The sequence below is a fragment of the Oncorhynchus nerka genome, linkage group LG3 (assembly GCF_034236695.1).
Source record: "Oncorhynchus nerka isolate Pitt River linkage group LG3, Oner_Uvic_2.0, whole genome shotgun sequence".
Classification (NCBI taxonomy): domain Eukaryota; kingdom Metazoa; phylum Chordata; class Actinopteri; order Salmoniformes; family Salmonidae; genus Oncorhynchus; species Oncorhynchus nerka.
Genome location: NC_088398.1, coordinates 46,672,233 through 46,684,673, shown reverse-complemented (window position 1 = coordinate 46,684,673; position 12,441 = coordinate 46,672,233). Strand labels below are relative to the sequence as shown.

The 12,441-nt window shown below is 41.4% G+C and overlaps 1 protein-coding gene across 1 annotated transcript; it reads left to right on the top strand.

Moving 5' to 3' along the window:
* Nucleotides 1–9,199: 9,199 nt before the first annotated feature.
* LOC115109380 (cytochrome c) lies at nucleotides 9,200–11,409 on the top strand. The gene is made up of 3 exons (XM_029634212.2): nucleotides 9,200–9,307; nucleotides 10,919–11,092; nucleotides 11,194–11,409. Exons 2-3 carry the CDS (start codon nucleotides 10,924–10,926, stop codon nucleotides 11,337–11,339), a joined length of 315 nt encoding a protein of 104 aa, XP_029490072.1. The 5' UTR covers nucleotides 9,200–9,307; nucleotides 10,919–10,923; the 3' UTR covers nucleotides 11,340–11,409.
* Nucleotides 11,410–12,441: the final 1,032 nt, after the last annotated feature.

The following is a 12,441-nucleotide window of genomic DNA, read 5'->3' as shown; positions in this document are numbered from 1 at the left end:
AACATTTAAATAGCTGTTCTATCCTTCAGCCTACAGTAGCAGCCAATGTGTGGTGTTCAATGTAGGCCTACATTCCATGAGATTTTGAAAAAAACATGCAGGGCTTGACATTAACCTGTTCGACAAGGAGGTGACTGAACATTTTGTTGTGTTGTTTAATGCAAGAAACCGCTTTTATAAATAAAATGCATTATTATTTCCAAACCCTTATTACAGAGAATCAGACTAAATATGCTACCCCCTGCCTATTGGCTCCATTTAAATATATATATATATTTCACCTTTATATAACCAGGTAGGCCAGTTGAGAACAAGTTCTCATATACAACTGCAACCTGGCCAAGATAAAGCAAAGCAGTGCGACGCAAACAACAACACAGAGTTACACATGGAATAAACAAGCGTACAGTCAATAACACAATAGAAAAAAAATTAGGTCTATATACAATGTGTGCAAATGGCGTGAGGAGGTAAGGCAATAAATAGGCTATAGTAGCGAAGTAATTACATTTTTAGAAAATTAACACTGGAATGAATAGATGATGAGCAGATGATGTGCAAGTAGAAATACTGGTGTGCAAAAGAGCAGAAAAGTACATTAAAACAATATGGGGATGAGGTAGGTAGATTGGGTGGGCTATTTACAAATGGGCTATGTACAGCGATCGGTTTGCTGCTCAGATAGCTGATGTTTAAAGTTAGTGAGGGAGATATAAGTCTCCAGCTTCATCGATTTTTGCAATTAATTCCAGTAATTGGCAGCAGAGAACTGGAAGGAAAGGCAGCCAAAGGAGGTGTTGGCTTTGGGGAAGACCAGTGTGATGTACCTGCTGGAGCACGTGCTACGGTTGGTGTTGTTATCGTGACCAGTGAGCTGAGATAAGGCGGATCTTTACCTAGCATAGACTTATAGATGACCTGGAGCCAGTGGGTCTGGCGACGAATATGTAGCGAGGGCCAGCCGACTAGAGAATACAGGTCGTAGTGGTGGGTGGTATAAGGGGCTTTGGTGACAACGCAGATGGCACTGTGATAGACTGCATCCAATTTGCTGAGTAGAGTATTGGAAGCTATTTTGTAAATGACATCGCCGAAGTCAAGGATCGGAAGGATAGTCAGTTTTACGAGGGTATGTTTGGCGGCGTGAGTGAAGGAGGCTTTGTTGCGAAATAGGAAACCGATTCTAGATTTAAATTGGGATTGGAGATGTTTAATATGAGTCTGGAAGGAGAATTTACAGTCTAGCCAGACACCTAGGTATTTGTAGTTGTCCACGTATTCTAGGTCAGAACCGTCCAGAGTGGTGATGCTAGTTGGGCGGGCGGGTGCGGGCAGCGAACGGTTGAAAAGAATGCATTTGGTTTTCCTAGCGTTTAAGAGCAGTTGGAGGCCACGGAAGGAGTGTTGTATGGCATTGAAGCTTGTCTGGAGGTTTGTTAACACAGTGTCCAAAGAAGGGCCAGATGTATACAGAATCGTGTCGTCTGCGTAGAGGTAGATCAGGGAATCACCCTCTGCCAAAGCGACATCATTGAGATATACAGAGAAAAGAGTCGGCACGAGAATTGAACCCTGTGGTACCCCCATAGAGACTCCTTAGCTTATTCAAGCCTGTATCAAGATACAACACTGCCCCTAAGACAACAAAAAAGCTCTTTACCTGACTCGCTTTTCAAAGATGTCTAGACATGTACTCGTTTTGTGCTTTTGAAGGAAGCAATCACTCCCCTATTGCTGACTATTAATGATCTACAACTGGGCTAATAACTCACTAACTAGCAAAGGATATGAAGATTTTTTACACACGTGACTACATGCAGCTCTTGCTTTCATTTCAAAACAAGTGCATCTACTCACGGCCGCTCATGCTGTAAACACAGTCCAGTCCAAAGTAAATGGCACAGATCCATATATGGCAATGGTCTATTTGCATATACTGTAGGCCTACTGCACCTCTGATTGTTTATGCCGCATCGGTCTGTGTAGAGTGCATGCTGAATCATGCGTGTCAATGCAATAGAATCCTACTCTGATGCAAATAGACTGATGATTGTCACAAATATAAGTATAGGACGAGTCAACAACATTATTTGGATACGAGTTAACAAAATATGAACTTTTAAAGCTGCATTATGAAACTGGGGTGACCCGACCAAATTCACATGGAATGGTGAGTACTAGATCTGTCATTCTCATTGAAAGCAAGTCTAAGTAGTGGCTTCCCGTTCTTAACTTTCATTTTTGCTCTTTTACTTTTGTTTTTTTACACCAGCTTCAAACAGCTCAAAATACAATATTTTTGGTTATGGAAGAGATATTTCTGTCACGGTTGTCGTAAGAAGGGGACCAAGGTGCAGCAGATATTGAGTTCCACATATTTATTGAAAAGTGAAACTTAAAGCAAAAACAAATATATCAATAAACGAACAACTAAATTTGACAACGTGGTGCACAGGCACAAACACAAAACAATATCCCACAAACACAGGTGGGAGAAATATTTACTTAAATATGATCCCCAATTAGAGACAATGATACCAGCTGCCTCTAATTGGGAATCATACAAAACACCAACATAGAAAATATAAACTAGAACACAACATAGAAACTATAAACTAGAATACCCCCTAGTCACGCCCTGACCTACTACACCATAGAGAAACAATGGCTCTCTATGGTCAGGGCGTGACAGTTCACAGCAGTTTAGATGGTAGGCAAATTTTAGCAACCAGGAAATGGCATTGCGATTTCTGTATATTGCACATTTAAATGTGAGATTTTCACTTGCCTGTTACTGTAACATAAACATATCAATTTTAAGAGGAAATGAGACACCAAATATAACTTGTCATCACTTTCAGTGTTAGTAAAATAAAAAAAACATCAAAGTAAAGTACAGAGGTCACTGTCCATTGCTTTATCACAGAGTTATTTTCAACACAAACACAAGTTGGCAACTATTCCTCCAGCCAAAAGTTAAAAAGTGAATCAGTAACCTAACACATTACAAAACATTAAGGAAAACTTTAGACTATAAAGTTTTTTTTGTATAAACTCAGTGATGTATAGTACTCAAGTAAAAATACTTTAAAGTACTACTTAACTCCGCATGGTACTAGGAAAAGGGCTTTCAATAGCAGTACTTACATTAAAACAATTGCAGATGTGCTCCGATTAACAGCCACTGAAAATTTAGAGCAGAGGTCATGATGTTGTGAGATCTGATGACTCTCACAACAAGGGTAATTTTTTGACAATCTTAGAAGCAATAGCAAAACATGACACTCTCATAGAGAAAAGGATGAATGCATGTGGCAATGCTAAGTACACAAGCCACCAAATTCAGAACGAAGTTCTTGAGGGCTTAGCTGAGATGGTACAAAGTGAAATAATAAGAGAAGTAAAAGAAAGTTACGTTTTTAGTGTAATTCCAGATGAAACCAAAGATTTAGAGAAAAAATTACAAATTGTGAGGTACTATTACAACGGGCCCATCCACAAAAGCTTTTTACCCTTTCAGTCAGCTGAAAGCTTAGATGCAACAGGCCTCACAAAAATGATAATTGATTGCTTGAAAAACATGGTCTGGACTACAGAAATAATCTTGTGGGGCATCCGTCGTGAGCGGAAAGAATTCTGGTGTGTCTGCATGGATGAAAAAGATTAGCATTTTATGTGCACTGTAATGCACGTTGTTTTAATTTGGTTCTTGACAATGCTGTAAAATCAGTGCCTGAGGCAGTTAATTGTTTTGCTCTCCTGCAGAAGCTTTATAACTTTGTATCTGGCTCGTACGTTCATCTCAAGTGGCTTGCAGTTCAGAAAGAGTTGTATCCAGAGCAGCAGCCCAGAGAACTACAGAGACGTACGGATGTAAGGTGGGCCTGCAGATACATGGCATGCCATAATCTGAGGGACAGGCTTTCAGCAGTTCTGAGAGTGCTACTACAGGATATCACGCTTGAAAGTAGTGGTGATAGATCAGTAGGGACAAGGGGCCTTCTTTCTCAGATAGATTTACATTTCATAGGGCGTTGGTTATCTTTTGTAAAGTGCTTGGTGATGCCAAATGTCTTTCTGACATGCTCCAATCAAGCTCTCTTGACCTAGTAAGGGCTGTGGATCTAGTAGGTGCCCTTACAGACACATTACAGGACTACAGAAGTGAGGGTTGCTTTGGAGAACTATGGAAAGAGGTTGAAGAGATTGCAGATCACTGCAAAATAAATGTGTAAAGGACAGCCTAAAACAAGCTTAAGATTTCATGACTCATTGATGATGAGCACTGTACAACAGGAAAATAGTGACCAAAGTGATGGTGAGAGCTTCCAAAGAGCTATCCGATGCTTGACAGTCTCACAGCTGAGCTGCAAATGCGTTTTTCAAAGAAGAATTGTGAGATAATGCATGGGGTCCAGTCTCTCAACCCAAAGAGTACAACATTCTTGAATGAGGAGCCTCTGTTTGCCTTTTCTCAGACCATTGAGTCAGATTTAAAGGACCTCAAACAGGAGGTTCATCCAACCAAGCAGTTTCTTGATAAGAGAGAGAAAAGTAGTTGGGACAGAATGTCTACTCTCCTTGACTCTGTTGTGTTTCTAGAACCTTATAAAGAGGTGTTCCATGAGCTATTTCGACTTCGTAAGATTTCTGTTGTTACACCAGTCAGCAGTGATTCTTGAGAGAGAAGCTTCTCAGCTTTGAAAGGATAATTTGGCACTTAGGTGGTCCCTCTGGTCATGATTAAAACCTGCACTGTGTACTAGCTAGTACACTGACATTCTAAAATGATAAATCCAAAGGGTATCATGTCACATGATTTAACATGAGTTAACATAATATATATGAGCATAAATATGATGGTGTAAGTTTGTAATATTGATGGGGACCATCTAAGTGCACTCTGGAACTCCAGAGTGAAATTACAAACACACCCATAAATTCAGTGCATTTTGCTTGCGGCGTGTTCAGAGTGTACACTGGACACACTGGCCGAGAAGTAGGGTTGATCTGAGCATTCTGACCTCACAAAGGCAGTCAAGCACCCAACCTAACTGGCTAAAGTTGGCTAGCTTGCTAGCTCCTTCAAAACACAAATAAGAAAACACCAAGCTCTGACTATTTTACTAGCCCTAGCAGAGCTGGTTAGACTGTTTTCATGTTATCTAGAGCGTTAGTGTCTGTAACTGTGCTGCTAGCAACAATTTTATTCAGCTTTTATTGCTGGCATTTCCTGACCTGTAAAATTCAATGGGGGTGCGTTCGTAAATTCATCTGTTATTCTGCATTCTGGCACACTCAAACAAGAGTGCTCTGAAATCAGAGTAGATAGCACCTTTGGCAGCAATTACAGCCTTGAGTCTTCTTGGGTATGACGCTACAAGCATGGCACGCCTGTATTTGGGGAGTTTCTCCCATTCTTCTCTGCAGATCCTCTCAAACTCTGTCAGGTTGGATGGGGAGTGTCGCTGCACAGCTATTGTCAGGTCTCTCCAGAGATGTTCAATCGAGTTCAAGTCCGGGCGGGCCACTCATGAACATTCAGAGACTTGCCCAAAGCCACTCCTGCATTGACTTGGCTGTGTACTTAGGATCATTGTCCTTTTGGAAGGTGAACTTTCGCCACAGTCTGAGGTCCTGAGCGCTCTGGAGCAAGTTTTCATCAAGGATCTCACTGTACTTTGCTCCGTTCATCTTTCCCTTGATCCTGACTAGTCTCCCAGTTCCTGCCGCTGAAAAACAAGCGGGCTGTCATGTGTTTTTTACTGAGGAGTTGCTTCCATCTGGACACTCTACCATAAAGGCCTGACTGGTGGAGTGCTGCAGAGATGGTTGTCCTTCTGGAAAGTTCTCCCATCTCCACAGAGGAACTCTGGAGCTCTGTCAGAGTGAACATCGGTTCTTGGCCACCTCCATGACCAAGGCCCTTCTCCCCCAATTTCTCAGTTTGGCCAGGCAGCCAGCTCTAGGACGAGTCTTGGTGCTTCCAAACTTCTTCCATTTAAGAATGATGGAGACCACTGTGTTCTTGGGGACCTACAATGCTGCAGACATTTTTGAGTATCCCTTCCCCAGATCTGTGCCTCACAATCTTGTCTCTGAGCTGTACGGACAATTCCTTCGACCTCATGGCTTGGTTTTTGCTCTGACATGCACTTCTTCTTCTTCTTCTTCTTCTTCTTCTTCTTCTTCTATGATATCATGGCAATCCACAAACAAATGTTTAAAGTGCATGCCGCCACCTACTGTGCTGGAATGTACGATCAGTCATGATCTGCCCAATTCTGTACTACCATGAAAATACAATTCAAAACCAAATACATCCCTACTAACGCCTACCACACGCTCCCTTCTCCCCCCCCCAAAACCCTCTCCAACCCCATTACACTTTATATCATGCTGAAACATTCCACCCTTAAGATTGTTCAGCATGTCAAAACTATTTCCACAGTAACCTATGTTACCCCCAATATTTACGTTGCTGTCTCCACAATAACCTTCAACCTGGCATTTCTGCATTCCACAACCTGAGTCGTATTGATAACCTTACCAATAAAAAATATGAAGTCCATGCTAGGACCATCAGAAGCACCAGCCCTGACAGTAGGTCCACTTACTACAGGTACATCCATGTAAGCCCCATCAGTCTGCACTGTAGTTCTACCAATCTGTTTTACAGCCTCTGCATATGATACATCATGACTGATCCTATCTCTCTGAGCTTCTCTAGCCACTCTCTGCACCTGGCATCTACCAAATGCTGCACCGTGTCCTCCCCCACAATTACAACACTTAACCTTCATATTACTTCCACATTCACTGTAATCACATTCCCCTCCACACTTGGCACATCTTTTCTTTCCTTTCCTTTACACTGAACAGCTACATGTCTCATTCTTAGGCATTTAAAACACAGTAGTGCATATGAGACAAATTCTCAAACATTGAAACTAAGGAATCCTATCTGTACTTTCCTGGCAAGACTTTCTCAAACCTCAAGCTTTCACTCATTTGACCCTCTTTCCTACTCATCAACCATTTGGCCTCAATCACTCTGCCTCCCGTCACATTTTCTTCAATATCATCTGTGAACATAGATATTGGGACCACAGTGAGGGCTCCCCTCAACCTAGCATAAGCACCAGGCTTTTAATCTTCTTCCCATTAAGATTTTCCATTTGCAGAATCTTCCCTTGCTGAGCCTGGCTACCACAAAATATTAGCAATCTACCATTTCCAATTAACCCGGGATAGTTTAACTTCACCTATTTCTTTCTTTACGGCATTAGTTACTTGGATAGAGTGTAAATGAGGCCCTATGGTCTCAAACGCCATGACATCTTTCCACTCAGACACATTATTGCTCTTGCTTCCTACCTTGAATCTCTATTTGCTTTATACACTAGACGCTCCACTGCTTACAGTATCACAATATCTCTTCTTCCTATGTCTTTCCACTACAGACCATTCAGATCCTTGAACCTCATCCTCCCGCTCCATATCATCAGAGCGGTCACCCATATTGGTCGCACTCCAGCACAGCTGTTGCTTCTCTCTTTTGGTCCACACTATTCGCCACCATCTCTCTCTGAAATGCACTGTCAACTGTGGGACCTTATATAGACAGGTGTGTGCCTTTCCAAATCATGTCCAATCAATTGAAGTTACCATAGGTGGACTCCAATCAAGTTGCAGAAACATCTCAAGGATGATCAATAGAAACAGGATGCACCTGAGCTACATTTAGAGTTTCGTAGCAAAGGGTCTGAATACTTATGTAAATAAGGTATTTCTGTTTTACATTTTTAATACATTTGCAAAAAAAAATCTGAAAAGCTTTTTTCGCTTTGTCATTATGGGGTATTGTGTGTAGATTCATAAGGAGAAACATTAATTTGATCAATTTTAGAATAAGGCTGTAACGTCAAAATGTGGAAAAGGGGAAGGGGTCTGAATACTTTCTGAATGCACTGTATACACTGACTTTGAGAAGGAATTGTGTGATGATTAGCTTAGCAATCGCGTGATGCAGCATGACAACGTGAACGCGATTGGTCGACAGTCTTCTTGGTGGGACGTTATACAGTACGTTCCTTCATTCATTGGATTCCTATCTGCTTTCTATAATATCTCTGGCAATGGTAACATGCAATGCTCCTTGGACAAATAGTAAAAATATGCTAGATTCTCCGTTAAAATTACATATTTCTCGAGGTAGGAATATCGCAAAAATATTGTCAATGTCTCATTCGAGAGAAGACATCCTCCCAATATCACGTTTAGGGAAGAACCAGATGCAGAAAGTGTCGAGGTAACAAAAGTGTATTACTTAGAACTGGGCTGCAGGCAAAACGACAGGTCAAGGGCAGGCAGAGGTCAATAAATCCAGTGTGGTGTAGCAAGGTACAGGACGGCAGGCAGACTCAGGGTCAGAGCAGGCAGAATGGTCAAAACCTGGAAAACTAGAAAACAGGAACTAGAAACAGACAGGAGCAAGAGGAAAAATGCTGGTAGGCTTGACGAACAAACAATCTGGCAACAGACAAACTGAGAACACAGGTATAAATACACTGGGGATAATGGGGAATATGAGATAATATCAGTCAGTTAGAGGAGGCTGGTGGGAGGAACTATAGGAGGAATGACTCATTATAATGTCTGGAATGGAATGAATGGAATGGTATCAAACACATTAAACATACGGAAACCACATGTTTGACTCCATTCCATGGATTTCATTCCAGACTTTACAATGAGTCCGTTCTATAGTTCCTCCCAACAGCATCCTCTGCAGTCATGTTAGTATGACCCTCATGAATTATAAAAATTACATTGTTTAAAAATTCACCAAAAATTACGTTAGCTGATGAAGATGATCTCATAGAACAAAACGTATAATATATCCTAAGCCGGTGTTTACCATAGACCTTATTTTCAGGCGTGTAACCAAAAACCCTATAAAAACGTCATTAATTTCCACATAGGCTTTGTCCAAAAAAACATGGCTGAGTTAGTGCCTACAAAAAGACGCCATTACTATTTATTTCTATTGGAATCTTGCCATTGTGTGGTACATTATGTCACTTCTTCCTCAACTCCATCTAGGGCTTGAACGCAAAACAGCGGTTTTCGTCATGATGATAGTGATGACGCAGATGTGTGACTGACCAATAAGGGACTGACCTTTTAAGCTACATATTTTTTCAGGGAAGGAAAGAGACGTGCTTGCATTTGTTACATTAGGCTACCGGCGTGGAGACAGCTCAAGGTGAACGAAACTTTTAAGGAATATAGATACATTGAACAGGTAAGAAGGAGTAAATACATTTGACTAGTTACTGTCGTCAGTATTTCTTTTATTGTTAACATTTCTTCCGAAGTAAAAAAAAGAAGCAAAGTTTGTCTGATTTCTGATTGTAAGGTTAGTTATCCGCTGATTAAACGTGCGGCGGTAACGTTACAAGCTTGTTCGCCAGTTAACGCGTCTAAAGTCAACACAACTGAATATCTTAGAACAACTGAAACAAGCCATGGCTGTGAAGAAACATATCAGCCAACATGTAGTCCGTGTTCGTCTTTTGAGTGAACAAGTTAACGTAGGTTGCTAGGTAAGGTACGTTAGCCGTTTTGTAACTTGGCTAGTTAGTTAGCTAACGTTAACTAATAGTAGCAAGAGAAGCTAACGTGTCCACCTCAACGACCTATCGTTAATAATGACGCCCTCTTATTTGGCTAAATAGCTAGTTATAACCTAGCTAAGTTACACAACGTGACACCCAAATGCCGGCACGTTGTCACTCCACTACTCCCAGCTAGTATTACATAGTACTGCATTGGTTGTGCAACTGTCTAACGCCTCTAGTGGCGAGTTAATATTCTGCAGGGCAAATTATGAAACGTTATTACAATGTGGGATCCTTACGGCGTACTCAGGCTAAACCCCAACCTTTACATTTTAGTGATTTAGCAGACGCTCTTATCCAGAGCGACTTACAGGAGTGTTTAGTGCCTGTTTGCTCAAGGGCACATCGACATTTTCACCTATTCGGCTCTGAGATTCTAATCAGCAACCTTCCTCTTACTGGCCCAAAGCTCTTTACAGCTTTGCCGAAACATCACTCTTACCATGGTTACACTTTGGTTTTTCAGTCTGAAAGAAGTCTGCCTAAAAAAGATACAGGAGTCTCTACAAGCCAGAATGTTGAATAAAATGTGTGCTCTTTACCGATTGTCTGCTTTTGGCGGTAGGAGGTGGGTATTGGGTATCCCCAGTGACTACCGGAATTTTATATGTATTTTTTTTATTTTGGTGTGACGTCGGAAGAGCCTTATCACTTAAATCTCGAGGCCCGCTGACTGCGTGGGACAATGTTCGGTTAGGTTTGGCCATATTGTGCCAAGTGTTGCGTGCGTAAAACCGATATACAGGCCATCGTACTGAAGGTTGGGTTGACAACGCTTCCCTGTAGATATTTTGTCTTAGATTACCTCTGACAGGGCCAAACTCAGCGGACAACAGGTAAAGCAACTTGAAATGAAGCCTGTTCGGGAATTCTGAGCCTACATCATGTTAGATGAGACTTAAGTATTTCACTCGGATTCTGAAAGTTTCTTAACCGTTAGACTACTATACCTGCCGCCCCACCTTAATCCCTACCTGTACCTAACCCTTAACCAGGCTAGAATATCAACTTCAATAGGGTGACGTCAGAGTTGGGAAGTCCCAGGCATACCCTTTAGACTTTTCCAGTTATAAAATTCCAGTCAGCACGTTGAACCACCTGAACAAATAATCTTTCCTTGTCAGCAATGTGTCATGGGAAATGGTGGAGACCTCCCTCCATTTCTGTATTTTTGGGTACTGCTACAGAGATGGTCTTCTGTTTTTATAGTTACCTCTTTGTATTTTGTCCAATAGGAAGCATGGGTGATATTGCTAAGGGAAAGAAGGCATTTGTCCAGAAGTGTGCCCAGTGTCATACTGTTGAAAATGGAGGAAAGCACAAGGTTGGTCCAAACCTCTGGGGTCTGTTTGGACGCAAGACTGGACAAGCTGAAGGCTATTCCTACACCGATGCCAACAAATCCAAAGGTCTGAGATTCTCTAACCATCTTACAGGAAATTAAATGGTGAATTTGACAGTAACATATTGCATTCTCATTCTAACTTGTGCTTTTCACATGTGATTTCAGGCATTGTCTGGGAAACCGATACCCTCATGACGTACTTGGAGAACCCCAAGAAATACATTCCTGGAACAAAGATGATATTTGCTGGCATCAAGAAGAAGGGCGAGCGTACAGATCTTATAGCATATTTGAAGTCGGCAACTTCGTAGACCACTGTCTATGCTTTGTTCAATGTATAGACTTCCCTTTCTGTATCTTATATAAATATCATCAACTGTTCAGCGGAGAAGGGGGGTGGCTCTTTCAAGAAGCTAAGACTAATTCTTAGCATTTTAACCATTTATTTGAATAGCCTGCTTGACATACCTGCTGGGACTCAATGGTGTTTGCATGATCAGTTGCCATATTTCACAGCTGTACCTCCATTTAGATGGTGTAATTTATATCCCTTGGTCTAACAGGCTCTAGTATGTATACATAAATTATTGATCCATAGACTGTAAGTATTCCATAATTTATTGGGTCAAAGCTGTGTAATATTCGTTTCACAAAAAAAGTTAACTAATTGTAGTGGTTTTAATACTTGCTAATGCAAACGCTCAAAAAGATTTGGAATAGTCTCTAATTTCAAAGCGTTGTCTTGAAAGTAACGTCTACTACAGACCATGGTAATGTCTTATGTAGCCAATACCTCATGATCTGGTTCTATTTGAGTTAATTGAATAAATTACATGCCAAACAATTATCCCAATTTTTGATTTATTTGATCTGTTCTGGTTCAAGTATCAGGAAGGCAACACTACCTCCCTCTCCAACCAAGGTGCATGAATTGAGCAAAAACCCTGATTTAAGGCCCGAAATGCAATTTGAGTTCAGTGACCTAACGTTGCAGGTGTAAAAGACACTTGAGCGGAGTTCCCAAATGAGGTTTTCAGGGAATTGGCCCCACAGCCTGAGATCCGGTACAAGTAGTAGACCGGTTTTATTCAGCAGTTGTGATTAATGGCAGGAGCAAACAATATAAGGCCCCTTTATTTTTGTATATATCAAAATGTCAGAGTTTGAAGGACACTTCAATAAACTTGTCTCACCATTACGGTATGTGAGACTAAGACCTGAAAATATGGTCGCAGGCTCCTTATGGAGGGTGTGATGCAGTAGTGGTGACTCCGGAGGGACGCAGATATCAAATTGAGCTGCGTACTGCATCGCTGTGCGCCTCCCAAATTTTGTAACAATGCAGAGGGCTCTGTATAGCTCCGCATTGACATGATTGGTTGACGGGAGGTCCTGTATAAACACAAGCTCACC

What these genes read in the sequence shown, in the direction of transcription:
- LOC115109380 (XM_029634212.2), top strand. Translation starts at nt 10,924, where the DNA reads ATGGGTGATATTGCTAAGGGAAAGAAGGCATTTGTCCAGAAGTGTGCC. An exon ending in CGATGCCAACAAATCCAAAG is followed by an intron (nt 11,093 to 11,193) that starts GTCTGAGATTCT and finishes ATGTGATTTCAG; the next exon opens with GCATTGTCTGGGAAACCGAT.